The 18211-nt window shown below is 43.4% G+C and overlaps 1 protein-coding gene across 1 annotated transcript; it reads right to left on the reverse strand.

Moving 5' to 3' along the window:
- Positions 1–10629: 10629 nt before the first annotated feature.
- LOC124664787 (putative disease resistance protein RGA4) lies at positions 10630–18156 on the reverse strand. The gene is made up of 4 exons (XM_047202225.1): positions 17851–18156; positions 14344–15459; positions 12784–13482; positions 10630–12708 (listed from the first exon to the last, which is right to left on the reverse strand). Exons 1-4 carry the CDS (start codon positions 18154–18156, stop codon positions 10630–10632), a joined length of 4200 nt encoding a protein of 1399 aa, XP_047058181.1.
- Between the last annotated feature and the right edge of the window lie 55 nt (positions 18157–18211).

Here is an 18211-nt window from a genome sequence, read left to right on the forward strand (position 1 = left end):
ACTTGTGTGAACTGTGCATTGATTCCTACATACTTGCATATTGCACTTGTTATATTACTTTACATTGACACTATCCATGAGATATACATGTTATAAGTTGAAAGCAACCGCTGAAACTTAATCTTCCTTTGTGTTGCTTCAGTACCTCTACTTTGAATTATTGCTTCACGAGCTAACTCCTATGCAAGACTTATTGATGCTTGTCTTGAAAGTACTATTCATGAAAAGTCTTTGCTTTATGATTCATTTGTTTACTCATGACATTACCATTGTTTTGATCGCTGCATTCATTACATATGTTTACAATATGATCAAGTTTATGACGGCATGTCACTTCAGAAATTATCTTTGTTATCGTTTTACCTGCTCGGGACGAGCAGAAACTAAGCTTGGGGATGCTGATACGTCTCCGACGTATCGATAATTTCTTATGTTCCATGCCACATTATTGATGATATCTACATGTTTTATGCACACTTTATGTCATATTCGTGCATTTTCTGGAACTAACCTATTAACAAGATGCCGAAGTGCCAGTCCCTGTTTTCTGCTGTTTTTGGTTTTAGAAATCCTAGTAACGAAATATTCTCGGAATTGGACGAAATCAACGCCCAGGTTCCTATTATGCCCGGAAGCATCCAGAACACCCGAGAGTCGCCATAGGGGGGCCACACAGGCCCCAGATGATAGGCCGGCGCGGCCCAGGCCCTGGCCGCGCCGCCTTATGGTGTCGTTGCCCCTTCGACCTTCTGATGCCGCCTCTTCGCCTATATAAAGGTCCCAGACCTAAAACACGAGAGGAATAAGCCACGGTACGCAAAACCTTCCAGAGCCGCCGCCATCGCGAAGCCAAGATCTGGGGGACAGGAGTCTCTGTTCCGGCACGCCGCCGGGACGGGGAAGTGCCCCCGGAAGGCTTCTCCATCGACACCGCTGCCATCTCCACCGCCATCTTCATCACCGCCTGCTGCTCCCATGAGGAGGGAGTAGTTCTCCATCGAGGCTCGGGGCTGTACCGGTAGCTATGTGGTTCATCTATCTCCCATGTACTTCAATACAATAATCTCATGAGCTGCCTTACATGATTGAGATTCATATGATGATGCTTGTAATCTAGATGTCATTATGCTAGTCAAGTGGGTTTTACTTATGTGATCTCCGGAGACTCCTTGTCCCACGTGTGTAAAGGTGACAGAGTGTGTGCACCGTGTGGGTCTCTTAGGCTATATTTCACATAATACTTATTCACTGTTATGAATGGCATAGTGAAGTGCTTATTTATATCCCTTTATGATTGCAATGTGTTTTGTATCACTATTTATCTATGTGCTACTCATGTGATGTTATTAAAGTAGTCTATTCCTCCTACATGGTGTAATGGTGACAGTGTGTGCATCGTGTAGTTCTTGTCGTAGATTATGATCATAATCTCTTGTAGGTTATGGAGTTGATTATCGCTATGATAGTATTGATGTGATTTATGCCTCCTTCATAGTGTGATGGTGACGAGTGTGCATGCTATGTTAGTACTTGGTCTATTTTGCAAAGATCTATTATACTCTAAGGTTACTTAAATATGAATATCGAATGTTGTGGAGCTTGTTAACTCCGGCATTGAGGGTTCGTGTAATCCTACACAATTAGTGGTGTTCATCATCTAACAAGAGTATATGTAGCACAAGGAAAGAGAACTTATTTATTATGTGATCAATGTTGAGAGTGTTCACTAGAGAAAGTATGATCCCTAGGCCTTGTTTCCACCACAAAGAATTGCTTCCCACGCCAGCAAGCTATTTTTCGGCGCCGCTTGTTTCTTGTTTTATCGCATCTTTACTTTCACGCAATATTACCACCATCTATATCACCTGTGTTTTACTATCTCTTCGCCGAACTAGTGCACCTATACATCTGAGAAGTGTATTAGGTGTGTTGGGGACACAAGAGACTTCTTGTATCGTGATTGCAGGGTTGCTTGAGAGGGATATCTTTGACCTCTTCCTCCCTGAGTTCGATAAACCTTGGGTGATCCACTTAAGGGAAAACTTGCTGCTGTTCTACAAACCTCTGCTCTTGGAGGCCCAACACTGTCTACAGGAAAAGAAGCGTGAGTAGACATCAGGTAACCAGCCTACGGAGGAATGGGCAATGACCATTGATGAGTACATGTCGGTGAGTAAAATGTCAATGAGATTCTACATTGCTGCTAAGTTTTCATTCGATTATCTTGAGTTGAGTATTGCGTTTTCAGGTTTGTCCCGAGTGGGCCGAACAGCATAGGGAGGCATGGGAGAAGTTGATTAGGGCGAGGTGGCCCAGGGAGGACGAGGAGTTTGCAGCTGTGTCGAGGCGTAACATGGAGAACCGAGGCACCGGTGGCACACACTGCGCGGGAAACCACGACTACACCCGCTTCAAGGGGAAAAAGGTATGTATATACATGGAACGACCTTCTTTCATTTTCCCGTCATGTTACATTTGTGATACGCATAACTTTTCTTTTCGCGATGCAGGTGGCCGAGGCAGCACCTAGGGTGGTGCTTCATGATGCCCAGATATATGACATGATGCGGACGAAGCAGAAGCCCAATCCCGCATTGCCTCAGCCCCAGTACTAAGGCAATGCCAAGGCCGCCAAGGAGGACTACTGCGACATGGTCAAGTCTCGTCACCCGGAGGTGGATGACCCCTTGAGCATTCCGATCGACGAGGAGTCGTTGGTCCTGTCGGGGCGCGGGCGTAGGCATGGCCGTTACCCCTTTCTGAATAAGGCGGTCGAGCATACCCCAGCCACGAGCTACACGCGTCTCAAGCATACCCTCACCGCCGACAGCCCCCAGCCTCATCCACGGCCTGCTCGTCCACCCGCCTACGATGTAAGTTTTCCTCATTTTCATCCTCTTTCCGGTTTTCCTTCCTACATGGCTAAGTGTTGACGAGATTCATTGTTTCTGAAATTGTAGCCTGAGTTCGAGGCGGCCTTCGAAGCCTGTAATGAAGCGTATCGGCGAGGCCGCTGCGCAGTGGAATAGGCAGAATACGGCCTACATGGCGTATATAGGAGTAAGTCTGAATCTTTCTTCTCACAAGTAGATGACAAGTCTCAGCTTGATGCTTTATTTCTGCAAAGCCTAACTTGTAACCTATCTTGCAGGAAATGATGATTTCTATGTCTACTGGTACACCGCCACCGGCTCAAGTTCCCATTGCGGGGGAACTTCCTATCATGCCATCGAGGGCAGCTTTCGCTACGACTTACTACGGATCCACACCGGTAAGTTCTTTGCCAAACCGGTAGTTACCACTTTCCTTTGCCTCGCAAGTTGCTAACATGTAGGGAACATGTAGGTAACGGGATGCTCCGGGAACCAGGCCTCTCCGGGTGGGCGCGAGGTCACACCGGTTCATGAAGGTGGTCGGTCTCCTGGGCGTTCTGCTGGTGCCTCTCCGTCGACTACTCCTAGGACTACTCCCGGTGCCTCTCCGTCGACTTCTCCTGGGCGTACCCCCGGTCTTTCTCCAGGTGGTTCTTCTGCAGCTTCTACCGGAGCGCAACCCCGGGCTGCTCGTTTCGCCAACGACGAGGGCGGATACACCCCGCCCGGGTCCTTCATGCGCTAGTCAGCTTAGAACTAGGGTTGCTTGCTACTACTATGTATTTGGATGACATTGCACTCTCATCTTGTATGCTATTATGTGCACCATGTATGCTACTATGTGGATTTTATGCTATTTACGTGAATTATGGTGAATTGTGGTGAATTTGGATGTGTGAACTGCTGTACTGTGCAAACTGAACTGCTGGAACGGTGCAAATTAAACTGCTGAAAAATAAAAATAAAAAATTAGGCCTGTCTACGCCGAGGGCAATGCCATGGCGTGGCTATGCCGAGGGCACGGCCGTCGGCGTCTGATGGAGCACCGTTAACGGCGACGGCGCGCCGTGGCCAAACGCCGAGGGCAGCTACGCCGAGGGCCAGGTCACACCGTCGACATAGGCGGCGTACGCCGACGGCCGGGCCTACGCTGACGGCACGGTGCCAGGTGCCGAGGGACCTGAACGCCGAGGCGCTATGCCGAGGGCTGCCGTCGGCGTAGCCTACGCCAAGGGCCAGGCGTGGCTACGCCGAGGCAGCTGGCCGTCGGCGTCTACGTCGATTCCTCTAGTGCGGTGAGACATTTGCTTGAGATGTACTTAGTGATCTTGACTTTTTGTTCTTGCATACGGTGAGACATCTAAATATGAAACTGATATTGGTCTAGTTGAACCTTGTAACTGTCGATGATCACATATTCACAGTTGTTGATAGCATGTTTGATGGCAAACAGAACCATTGTGAACGAGAGCATTCTGACCATAATATATTTAATTATTTTTGTGCTAGAAACTAAAACGTGAGTGTATGCGCGTGTTTGTGAGCGTCTGCGTTTATACTGTGTTCCTCAAAAAAAAAAAAAACGTCTCTGATACCAGCTGACGGCCAAGTTATACTTCACCGCTGTGTTGATGTCCGATAAACTAATTTCTACCAGTGTTTGGAAGTTGCCAATGTTATTTATAGTACACGGTAGGCGGGACAACAGCTGTAATCGAGCGCCGAGTGGCCACTAATAATTTCAGGAGAACTTCTCAACAAACTGCACACCAGTTCGGTGCATACATACCAGGCAGGTAGAGGGTTCCAGGATTCAGCATTTCAATAGGTACAACAACCTACGATGAAAGTGAAACAAATAGGCACCCCTTATTTTTCAAATAAACAAGTCATCCTGTGTGTTCTAAAGGGTTCTTTTTTGGATAAGAGTTGGGGGTATCTGGTAAAGTAGCTTCATTGCATCGATGACACAATTCCTATTCTGCTAGGAGATATAATGTGCTGACATATTACTCCATACTAAGGATGTCAAATACACACAAAAACTGACAATGTTACAGATACATTACACAGACAACATGACTATTGATTTGTGTAGTTGCAATACAAGCACCATTGGATACTGAACTAAACTAAGTCAGGCATTTGACCATGTAAGGTCCCTTAAACTCGTAACCCAGCTTGCGGTAGTAGTGGCAGGTCAAAACTCCTGAGATGACAGCCAGTTTCATCGATAATACTCTTTCCGAGCAATTCTTTCAGCTCCTTCCATCAGGAGTCCCATACCCCTGAAAACAATGATAAATAGAACGTGTTAGCCGGCAGAAACAATCTAGCAGCAGAACCATCACAAATATCTGAACAATTAATTGAGAATGGGTAGGGTAGCCTCATGTTTAGCAAGTACTTCATTCAGTGACTGCACACCACACTTGTTCTCCCACTACAGGAATGGGAGGCTATGCCGAGGGCCAGGTTATACGCCGACGGCCAAAAGTCGGGGCCGTCGGCGTATGGCCCGGCCAGGCCAGCCTCCCCTTCCAACACTCGGCGAAACGTGGCCGTCGGCGTAGCGACCTCTACGCCGAGGGCAGCCCTCGGCATATCTTTGGCCCTAGGCGTAGACAGGGCTACGCCGACGGCCACCCTCGGCGTAGGCTATTTTTTAAATTTGTCTAATTTTGTAAAAATCATAACTAATTCATATGATGTCAGAAAAATGCGTATGAGGTATCAAAATGTTCAGAAAAGCATCCTCTATCCGTTTATGTCAAAATCATGCATATTTGAATCATGTAGAATAACATGTTAACATAGAAACAATTCAATCACTTTCTTATATGTTTTCAGGTTCCCGTTTTAGCCAGATGGCAATTTAAACGAAGTCAGAAAATCTCGCGGAGCCGCATGGCATCATTTTATGTGTCCTAGTAACCACTCCAACAGATGGAATTGGGATACGACAATTATTTTGGAAAACCCTTCACGAACAGGGCTATCAAGTCCGGATTTCTATGGCTTTTAGGGCAATGAGTAGGAAACGGCCCGTGACACCGCATAGTTTGTCGGAACGAGACCATATTTGGCACGTGTGTGGTCCCTGGGATGGGAAGCAAGGCCCCGGGAGCGCATTTCCAATCCGACCCATGGGCGATGGTTTTTTCATTTTCGGGGTGCCAAAACAGGTTTTTTTGTGAAGGAACTACATGGGGCGCATTTTAGTATTGCGCGAGACCTCTGCGTAGTGGTAGGACACCGCCTTCGCACCCCATATCACATGCCATATGTGCGCGCTAGCTATCTGGGAATCCATGCGGCTTCTCGCGGTGTCCAGCAGAATCCAGTTGGAAAGTGACCGGATTTGAACTAGGGCTACACTTTCCGTCGCTCAATAAATTTCGCAAAAATTGTTTTTAGGTCTATGACATATCAGTTTATGTGCTAATTTTTGTTCGTTTAGCGTGATGGTAAACGGGTGCACCAGCGCGCCTGGTACGGCCATACCGCATCTCCGTGGGGGCCCCTTTTGGCCAAATGACAATTTAAACAAAGTCAGAAAATCCCGCGGAGCCGCATGGCGTCATTTTATGTGTCCTAGTAACCACTCGAAAATTCGGAATTAGGATACGGCAATTATTTTGGAAAACCCTTCACAAACAGGGCTATCACGTCCGGAGTTCTATGGCTTTTAGGGCAAATGAGTAGGAAACGGCCCGTGACACCGCATAGTTTGTCGGAACAAGGCCATATTTGGCACGTGCGTGGTCCCTGGGATGGGAAGCAAGGCCCTGGGAGCGGATTTCCAATCCGACCCATGGGCGATGGTTTTTTCATTTTCGGGGTGCCAAAACGGGTTTATTTTGTGAAGCAGCTACATGGGGCGCATTTTAGTATTGCGCGAGACCTCCGCGTAGTGGTAGGACACCGCCTTCGCACCACATATCACATGCCATATGTGCGTGCTAGCTATACTGGGAATCCATGCGGCTTCTGCGGTGTCCGCACGAATCCGCTGGAAAGTGACCGGATTTGAACTAGGGGTACACTTTCCGTCGCTCAATAAATTCCGGGAAAAATGTTTTTAGGTCTATGACATATCACTTTATGTGCTAATTTTTTTCCGTTCAGTGCGATGGTAAACGGGTGCACCAGCGCGCCCGGTACGGGCATACCGCATCTCCGTGGGGGCCCGTTTTGGCCAAATGACAATTTAAACGAAGTTAGAAAATCCCACGGACCAGCATGGCGTCATTTTATGTGTCCTAGTAACCACACCAAAAGTCGGAATTAGGATACGGCAATTATTTTGGAAAACCCTTCACAAACAGGGCTATCACGTCCGGAGTTCTATGGCTTTTAGGGCAAATGAGTAGGAAACGGCCCGTGACACCGCATAGTTTGTCGGAACGAGGCCATATTTGGCATGTGCGTGGTCCCTGGGATGGGAAGCAAGGCCCGGGAGCGGATTTCCAATCCGACCGATGGGCGATGGTTTTTTCATTTTTGGGGTGCCAAAACGGGTTTATTTTGTGAAGCAGCTACATGGGCCGCATTTTAGTATTGCGCGAGACCTCCGCGTAGTAGTAGGACACCGCCTTCGCACCACATATCACATGCCATATGTGCGCGCTAGCTATCTGGGAATCCATGCGGCTTCCTGCGGTGTCCCGCCGAATCCGCTGGAAGCCGACCGGAGTTGAACTAGGGGTACACTTTCCGTCGCTCAATAAATTCCGCAAAAAATGTTTTTATGTCTATAACACATCACTTTATGTGCTAATTTTTGTCCGTTTAGCGTGTTGGCGAACGGTGCACCAGCCCGCCCGATACGGCCATTTCGCATCTCGCGAGGGGACATTTTGGCCACATGGCAAATTGGGCGTCATATTTGGATTCCTCTAATTTTTAGGTTCAAATGATGATATGTATGTTATATTTAGATTCCTCTCATTTTTCTGATCGATTTAGACATATTATTTGTGGAATTTTGATTTTCCGATTTAAAGATATTAATTATTCAATATTAAATAGAAAAAAGACCAAAAAATAAAATCATTTATTTTTATTTGAATTTAATATTATTATTACTTATATATATTCATTGTTGTCTACTTAAGTAATTGTTTGGGATTCAAAAATAAAGAAGTGTGCATCACGGTTCAAGGGTTAATATGGTTGATATGCTATTATTATCAGCAAGAGGTGTCAATTCTATAATGGAAGCTCATCCGAATGGAACTAAGAAGTTAAGCGTGCTGAGGCTGGAGTAGTGTGAGGATGGGTGACCGACTGGGAAGTTTAACCATGATTGTAATTTGACATAAGATTAAGTGTAGTTAGAGTTAAAAGTGTATTGGGTGAAAGATAAACAAGTAAAAAAAAGTAAAAAAAAAGAAAAAAATTGTGTAAAAGAAATTAAAATTTTAAAATTTTTAAAAGTCTATGCCTAGGGTTTTGCCGTCGGCATATAGAAAAAAATAATTTTTTTTTCGAAATTTTTTTGTTTGAATTTTTTTGGAAACAGGAAAATTGAATTTTTTTAAAGTCTATGCCGAGGGTTTTGCCGTCGGCGTAGCGTGCTACGCCGAGGGCCGGGCTACGCCGACGGCGATAGTGGCTTTGCCGAGGGACTTACACGCCGAGGAGCTATGCCGAGGGCGGCCCTCGGCATAGCCTACGTCGAGGGCCAAAGCATGCTACGCCGAGGGTTCCCGGCCCTCGGCATATAGCCCCATTCCTGTAGTGTCCTGATTTTTACTACGTATTTTGAGCACAGCATATATACCAAGCACGATCATTTAAGGACAACTAAAACACAGGGTGTTCACGTGAGAAATTCACCTGGTGTTGTAGTTTCTCCTCATCACAGCCATGCATAGGGACTACCGTTCTGTAAACATGAAGTTCACGGACAATTGAACACCTCTCTACAAGTTCAGGCCCCGTAACATTGCGGCCCCATGTGCGCAAGCGCAACAAACCAATAAGGATATCTTATCTCAAAAAAAAAAAAAATCTCAAAAAAAAAAAAAACCAATAAGGATATCCCGTAACATTGCGGCCCCATGTACCATTAGCAAAAGAAAAGGAGACCCAGTGATACAGCTCAAAAAATAGGAGATCCCGTGATAAACTTTATGCACCAGTAGCAACCTTAGGAGCACATTTACAAGCAGAACAGATTAAGCTGGAATTTTGCAAGAACTACTTGAACAGCTAAGGTCTTGGACTCTTGGGCCAACTAAAATGTCAAGTGTGCTAAAGCATCTCGTGATCGAGTAAATAAAGAAATTTTGTTTCTGTGACGCATTGCATGCAGTTTAGGGACATTAGTTAATTTGGTTTGATAGGGTTGAGTGAGACTACGAAGGAAATAGCAAAGGTTACTGGTCTGTCAGTTTACTTTTTCGCGAAAACGTAAAAGACTTGCGTTTCGATGCATTGATAGATAAAGAGAGTTAGTTATGTACATGCCCCTCCGAAGAGAGACGAACACCCCGCAGTACAACTCGACCCAAGGAAGGAAACCCTATTCTTGGGGAGTAGCTGGCGGACACCCCGGGCTCCCGCGTCCGCCCATTGCCGCGCTTCTGTCCTGATGTCGCTGAAGAGTGAAGGCACCGAGGGCTGTGCATTGTCGAAGATCACTTAGCAGTTCTCTGAATCTCGTTGTTTCACTTAGCAGTTCAGTTTAGGCTTAATTCTATGCTTTTACAAATAAAAATTGAGTAAGCCCAGCAGGAACAAACTTTGATCGGTCTTGTTCCGAGCTAGAGGAGGACAAGCTTACCAGAGATGTGAAGTTGCGCCTCCGCCGCCCGCTCCTTCCTCGCCTACCTCCGGCAGCCAGATCCAGATCCAAACAGCCGCACCAGGACACCGCCGCCGCTCCTCCCCTCGCCGGATACGGCCGAACCGTCGCGGCCCTGCCTTCCCCAGCTGCTCCTCCCTTCGCTGACATGTCCCATTCAACGTGGCTCCGTCTCCCCTAGCGGGCTCTGTGGTACGGCGATCACCGGGCAATGAGAAAGGATGGATGGCCTGGAGAAGTGAGAGATAGTGAGATAGGGGATCGGCGGGAGGAGAAACAGTGAGAGCGGATGATATAACTTTAAGATGCGTGCATGTTCATCCAATTTTGGCCGATCAAAAGGTCGTTCGTCTTTTGCAATTCTCGTAAAATATATTAGAGGTTCCGGACCCACATAGTTTGGTTCCGGTCTTATATATTTGGCTCTGTCTATTTACAACCATCAGATCTAGGTGAATGAATGGTTATTAAAAATACCAATCACTGTAAAACTTGTATTTTTTAAAATATGCATGAATGCATGATGCAAAACCCAAATCTAAAAACCTGGGATGCTACAGTAGCAGTACAGAGAGTAGGCTAGTGCGGGGAGCCAGTAATGCTACACCCACGGGCTACATCTTACAGAAATCACTTACGGATACATATGGAATCAATTGGATACTAGTCCTGAATTCATGGGAGGTAAACGGATTTAAACCAACTAAGTGCGCCCACGTAATCCCACCAGTTTCTTTCCATAACAAACTGTCCGTAACTCTAAAATTGTTGGCGGGGAGCTAGCACCCCCTGTTGGTAGTGTGAACTTGCCTTTTCTTTAGCACTCTTTTATACGATTGATACACATCTTCATGGTATATTCTCGAAAAAATTAATAGACAAGCATATGCAGATCAATCCATAAGGAACTAAGAGAAGCAAACATTTACCTCTAATGCTTCTGGGTCATCTGTGTAATGTGACTTTTGGGATATGAGAAATCAGACCAGCGTCCTCCCCTTGACATCTCTCAATCAGAATCGGACAATGTGAAATCTGCAGCTCCTTCAAGGCACCAAGGTTCCGTGAGCTTGCAGGTAAGGATGTTAGGCTGGGGCATGCGATGATAATAAACTTCGATAGGGAAATGAGATTTCCTAGCCCCTCCGGCAACACTTCTAGGCGTTGCACGTGCTCCAGCGATAGTTCTCTAAGATTGGTGAGGTTCTTCATGCTATCAGGCAAAGATGTTACGCTCGGGCAATCCATGATCTGAAACTTTTCTAGAGAAGTGAGGTTACCCAGCCATTCTGGCAGTATCTCCAGGTCCTTCAATGAACGCAAAAATAGTAATGTGAGAGAGGTTAAACATCGCACGGCCTCTGGTAATGCCCTCAACCCGTTGCACTGCATCAGCCGTAGTTCTGTCAGAGCGGTAAGGTTCTTCATGGTTGTAGGGAAAGATGTCAGCATGGGACAATCTTTGATAAAAATGTATTCTAGAGAAGTGAGATTCCCCAACCATTCTGGCAGTATCTCCAGGTCCTTCAACGACCACAAATATAGTTTTGTTAGAGACGTTAAGCATCGGAAGACCTCTGGCAATGCCCTCAAGCCGTTGCAGGAATCAACGGCACATACCTCAAGGGTGGGGAGGTGTTGAAGCCTATTCCACTTGTGTGGAGCAAAATTACAGTTTTTCACTGCCACCTGAAAAGGAACAGCAAGAGCAGAAGATGAAAACTTCCCAAATCCCCCTTTTGGCAAAACCATGCTGCTATTATCCAAGTAACAAAACATACTCCTCGGGGGATATGGTAGGAACCTCAACTTGGGACAGTCCGTTATATGCAAATAATGCAAATTAGGGATTAAGAACTCTTCATTTTCTTCACCAGACAGTGTTGTCCACAGTTCAACCAAATTCTCCATTGACTCCAGATTTATAAGTCTTAATTTTTTACAAGCTCCACCCCCATCTCCATAGAATTCGCTGCCAACTTTTGTGAGGTTGGGAATATTCAGCAGAGCTAGATATCTTAAATTTGGTAGTTGCCCAAATGGCGGAAGGTGATCACATGTTCGTAAATTTTGAAGGACGAGTAAGGTGAGAGAAGGAAGGTAGGTGGAGATGTGAGACATCCAGTTAGGGAAATCCTTGTTCATATACCCATGTAGAACAAAATGTTCAAGAGTGCGAGGAGGTACAAGCCTCTCCAGCACAATGTCCTCTTCTCCTTGGGGTCCCCAAGCAAGATCTAGTGCCCGCAGATCTGATTTATCACGCAGTTTGGCTCTCTCTGCATCTTCCCGTTGTGTGACATTATGAAGTTCTTTAACTTTCAATTCACGGCAGGTCAACTGTGCCAACTCCACAATGCTGCTGCATCCATTTTCTTCTATCTGACGTACACTATGTACAATTTTACCTGGCAAATTCAGATGCTTCCTAATGATACAAGCTTTATCAAACACTTTTTCAACTGTTCCCGAGACCACAAGTTGAGTTAGTGTAGTCATATCCCAGAGGCTAGATGGCAAATCATGGAAAGTTGCAGCGGAGATGTCCAAAAATTCAAGCTTCAGGTCACCTATTGAGGATGGGAGCTTTTCAAGCCTCATACAATATGACAAATTTAGATGCCTCAGCTTAAACAACTTGCAGAATGAGTCAGGCAGTATTTGAAGCTTGGAACAACTTGTTAGGTTCAAAGAGTCAAGCTCAGAAAGGTTACCGAAACACTCTGGTAGTTCCCTTAGGCCATGGCAATCTGAAAGATCTAGGTCTTTCAGGTGAACAAGCTGGCAAAATGTTTCTGGGAGCATTGAAAGCTTGTAGCAATCAGAGAAGCTTAAGAACACAAGATTTTGAAGATTACCAAAATCTTGTGGCAGGGTTTCTAGCTCATGGCAACTTGATAGGTCGAGATGCTCCAAAGACTCATGGTTAACATTGTCAGGTAGTTTGGTTAATTTTGAACAACTTGACAAGTTTAAGAATAAAAGATGTGCAAGATTACCAAAACTATCAGGTAGTTTGGTTAGCTCGGAACATCCTGACAAGTTCAGGAATAAGAGATTTGGGAGGCTACCGAAATTGTCAGGTAAATGCTGAAGAACACAACACTTTGACATGTCTAAGTGTTGTAAACATGTAATATTGCAGATTGACCGAGGCAACTGTTTCAGCATAGAACACCCCGATAGGTTGAGGAAAGAGAGTTCAGTAATCTCTTCTATCAATGCAGGCAACGTAACAAGACTGCTACTGCCAGATAGGTCCAAATAGCAAAGCTTGTGGAGGCTACAAATAAGGTCAGGCAGGGTTTCAAGTGAGGAATTGGACAGAATGAGACTTTGCAAATTTTGAAGTGTATGGATGGGCTTAGGCAGTGAGGCAAAAGGAAATCCAGTGGCATCAAGATACTTAAGTAGCTTTAATTTAAGAACTGAAGAAGGTAATACTTTTTTCTTTGGAGTAGGATCTGATTCAGCTGAACATCCACTTAGGTCCAAGTTCAAGACACGTATGTACTTGGATCGAAAAAATGCCTTAGTTGGAAAAGGCAGTTTGGCTGAAGTATTCCTAAAATGGAGGGATCTAACCTTAGATGGCAGATGTTTAAAAACGTTTGATTGGTTATGGTAGTTGATCAACTGTGCATGTCGGCAATTACGACTCTTAGCTATGTTGGGGAGACTTGGTATGGTAGCATCCATGACAAGGAATTCATTGCCCATAACTTTTGTTGCGAGATCGTGCACCAAATCATGCATGGTTAGCTCCTGACTCTTTGCTTGTGCTAGACTTGGACTGACCTGCACAGGTATCTACTATTAGCATAGGTGTTGTAAGTAAATGGAAAATCTCAGCCAACAGATTAGCCCCAGATAATTGGAAAATACTACCAATTTTATTCAAAGAGATTGAGCTTTCCACCGAAGTATTTTATAACTTAATATGGTATCATCGCCAGGAGGACTCGAGTTGCAATAATTATTATAGAAGTTGTAGTCCATCGAATCTTGCATTCAAGAACCTACTAACTCTAGCATCCAGGGAAACAAATTCTTTAAGGACTCATCAGCCATGGGGCACACCTATGAATAGTGCCTATTTTAGGCTTTGGTCCTTGATACGCCAAAAATGACTAACTTGTACCCACACTAAGTTAAGTCCTATAATTTTTGATGCACTTATTCATTCTATAAGTTTTTATGCACTTATTCTCGTTATAGTCAGGTAAACACAAAACAAATTTACTACAAAACAAATAATTCAAAATCCAAATATAAGGAAAATAATAATATTTTCCAATAACATGTAAAGATAAAAAAACACACTGAACTAGTATAACCTCAGTTAGTATCAAGTAATAAATAAATTATATGCTGAAACAGTTGTCCATATCACAATACTATGATATTATGTGACACTGCAAGACACTGAAGTACAAGTAATAAACTTGACATCAAAGGGAAGATATAATCTTGAACCACCTGACTCTTTATCTATAAGTACAATGCATGTTACTGGCTATATATGTTAGCACATAAAACCATTACGTATGATTAAAATAGTCTAAGTTGATATCATCTAAGTAGAAAAGCATATCCTAAGAACTTCATATACATCAAACCAATGGGTTAAACGAAAACAAGTTAAGTAGTGTCACTCACCAAGGAAGGTCTTGATATCTCAAGGAAGGACATCCCCAGAAGGTAGTTGATGCAAATTTGACCATTAAACCTTGCATGAATGTATCCAAGAGCGATCCACTGTTGTATGAGACTATCACTGTCCACAACGAAACCCTTGGGGAAAGCCGCCAAATATGTGAAGCACATCTTTAATTCCAGCCTCATGAAGTGATAACTAACCATAAGGCGCTCCAATGTGGTCTCTTGAACAACTTGTGTATCTCTTATTGCTTGCCATGCCTCCACAGTCCTTAACTGGGACATAACATGCCCAAGAGCTTTTGCCACGAGAGGTAACCCACCACACTTCCCAGCAATTTCTCTTCCTAATCTTTCTTGTGTGACACTAAGGTTATCACCAGGCTTAAATGCTCTCTGTTTCATTACTATCCAGCAATCATTTGGTGACAAAACATCCAAATTTATCTGGTCAGTGCACTCGGTGTTCAGGCTTTCCACTACACTTTGGTTACGGGTAGTTACTATAACCTTGCTACCCTTGCAGTCATGTGGTAGCATCAACTTCAATTTGTCCAACTCACTCCAATTTTCTTCCCAAAGATCATCCAAAACGATCAAGTATCTTTTAGTTGCAAGTTCGTTTCTCAGATTATCATGCAGAAACTGCAAAGTGCAGTTATCAAGGTTGATAATGCTATTTATGCTTTTGATGATGGAACTCCCAATTTTAATCAAATTAAACTCCTTAGACACATGAACCCACACCTTCACATCGAATACCTTCACTCTATTGTCTACAAATACTGTTTGGGCCAATGTTGTCTTTCCTATACCACCAAGTCCAACAATTGGAATGACAGAGATGTGCTCATTATCTTCATTTTTCAACAGAAGGTTGATTATCTTGTCCACTTGGGTACCTCTCCCTACCATTTGAGTTTTCAGGACTTCATCATTGGTGGGTGCAAAAGTTTCATCGTTTCTGCTCCCTTCTACCTTTTGTTCGTGATGCACAAGATTGAGCATCTGCCCATCCCTTTCTATTTCTTCTATTCTCTTCCTCAAGTTCTTGATCTTGTGAGGTACGGTTATACGCTGGTAGAGTTGATTGTCCCGTGAAAAGAATAGCTTCAGCTGTTAAAGATATTGAAGTCCACATCAGCCGTTAAGCACATTTGCATTAAGGAGATTCTGTGCGTTCATCTTTGTAAAGAATAATTGAAGATATACCATAGAAGCAACAACTAGTGAAATGGGCTTTATTTTCAAAAAAGGAAACATTCACAGCGAAAATGCTCAACGGAACCTGGCAACGGGCGAGGATGAAATCGTGCCCATGCAATGATTGGAGATTAGGAAGTACTAATGTATTGCACTTAGTATAGTGCTATGTATTGATGCATTCGCCAGCTGTGTATGTGAGCTAAATTTAATGAATTGGGTCTGCATGTTGACTAAATCAACCGCAATCATTGTTAGCTGACCAGACATGCGTCACCAACCAGTAACGTTTAAGCCTACAATTTAATTAGAGTTAGATTCGTCTCTTAATATCAGAGCAACAGTAAAAAAATCAAGCTAATTAAAAATATTTTTCAATCAACGAAAATTTATAATTATCATGGCTTAGAAAAAAGTGTCATTATATATTCGCTTGAGAAATCAAATTTAATATCTTGAATTTTTCCTATTTTGCACATATTCAAAAATTAATGGTTTTCAAACACGATTTCATTTTTTTTTGCATCAGATAGTTTAAAACATTGTATCAATCCCTATTTTTAGCATTTAAAATTCTAGGCAGAGGAAACTTTAATGCTCTAAAATTTTGAACAGCGTATAATGGACGGAGTGCAAACTAAAAGTAGAAGGTAAAAACATTCAACATGTGTTTACTGTCAATGAAAATATCTGATTGCAAACCTGGAACAATTTTCTTGACCGGTAAATAATGGTGTACAACTATATTAGAAAATTTTAACGATTGGAAAAAAATTCCCAGGTCAAGGTTCGAAAACACAAATGTGTTTGTGCTAAAAAAGTTCACAAGTTCAAGGGCGTGGTTTTAAATAAAAATGTTCATAGTTTCAGAATACACTAATGGCTACCGATAAAATCCACAGGTATAAAAAAAATCATGATGTTTAATTTTTTTTCATGGGTTTCAAAATGTTATTAATGTATTAGCCAAAAAATTAAAAGCAATGTAACCAGTTGTATGCACTATGCAAAATGAAATGTCCTATTTTTTGAATGCACAGGAACACTACTAGACTGCGTCCATGTTGAATGACCACCTAATCTCACAAAATTTGCACCAACAAAAAAGGCAAAATCTGATAAGATGACAAAATCAACAAAAAATTGACAAAATTTTGGAGGTTTGAATTGCACTAGTTCAATACTTTACCTATCAGATTTTATCCTTTTTAGTGCAGCCAATCATGCGGTTATTTTAAGTTCAGATTTTTTTCACGTTCTTAGAGTACATAATTTTTTATCTCTATATATTGTTTTTCTAATTTTGAAAAACTTCAAAACACCATTTTTATGCTGTTTTAAAACATCCTCTACAAGAATCGCGCGAGATCCGAAGGATCCGATTCCTGAGATTAGTAGCCCGTGCCGAAACAAAATCTGCCCATGAAGCTAAAAGGTTTAATTGCTACTGCCACTACCAGCGAACGATTCATTAAATTCAGTACGTGGGATAAATATGGTCAATAACTGCACCATGATTCACTACATCCACTCAATTAGCTCTATGATTATGGGTGTGAACCAGCACAGAATTATCCATGATACTAATCAAGGTTTAGTACGCGCGCGCCTTATAAACTGTGAGAGAGGGAGTACATGCAAGGCTGCCTGCTTGCATTAAATGGAACGCATTGAATTCGCTAGGCCCCTATACTGAATGTGCAATCAAAACGCTCCCACTTGCATACTGCCAGGAGTATATCATGCGTATAAAGAAACTTAAATCATGTGTATTAATTCGACCCTATATTAGGTGCTAATCACATAGCAATCATTAACGCAAGGGATTTCAACCTCGCGCGTAGACGGGTCCCAAACGTGCGGGTCGACATTCACGGTATCTTTACAAATACAACTCTTGTGTTACTCCGTAAATCAAGACAACAAAGATTAGCCTACGCCTCTTTTTTTGACATGCCAGCTAACAAGGCAACACATTAATTATATGAAAAAAAATTAAGAGAACCCTTGCTTTCTTTTTCATAAAACCACATGATTTTTTGTCATAACAGACTACATGTTTTGCACTTTCAGTGTACCTGACAGTTGAGAGTATAATCTAGGTGTAAAACAATGTTTCACGGAACTGAAATGGAACAACCCAACAAACTTTTTTCAACAGAATAAGATTTTCATATACGTACAAGAAAGTTAGAAAGTAGACATCAAAATACAGTGAAACGGGAGGGTATAATACTTGTGTTGGTAGACATCAAAATATTCAGGATGAAGAGTCAGGGGAATCTCAATATGCGAAGTAAATACCTTTCGTTGGATTTTCTGAATGAGCTCCGTAGCAGCCAACTCTTCCAGAACATCCTCAACATCATAGATCACAGAGTTCAATTTCGCAAGCCATCGCTCAACAGCTTCTCCGCTGGTTCCTCCGTGACGCAACTTATGGTCGGCATCATGCACCACAGCCTCCAGATCTTCCATTTTCCCCACCATCTTTAATGCATCATCTTTGAACCCCCACTGCAGGGCGACCTCGTCTGCAGCCAAATCACCAAGCTTGCCAGCGATTTGTTTCACCATGGCACTCGCAACCATCTCCCCGACCCCGACCATGGCTTGGCAGCGACCTCTTGCTCTCTCACAAGGCTAAGGAGAGCTATGCGTGCTC

The sequence above is a fragment of the Lolium rigidum genome, chromosome 6, assembly GCF_022539505.1.
Source record: "Lolium rigidum isolate FL_2022 chromosome 6, APGP_CSIRO_Lrig_0.1, whole genome shotgun sequence".
NCBI classification, from domain to species: domain Eukaryota; kingdom Viridiplantae; phylum Streptophyta; class Magnoliopsida; order Poales; family Poaceae; genus Lolium; species Lolium rigidum.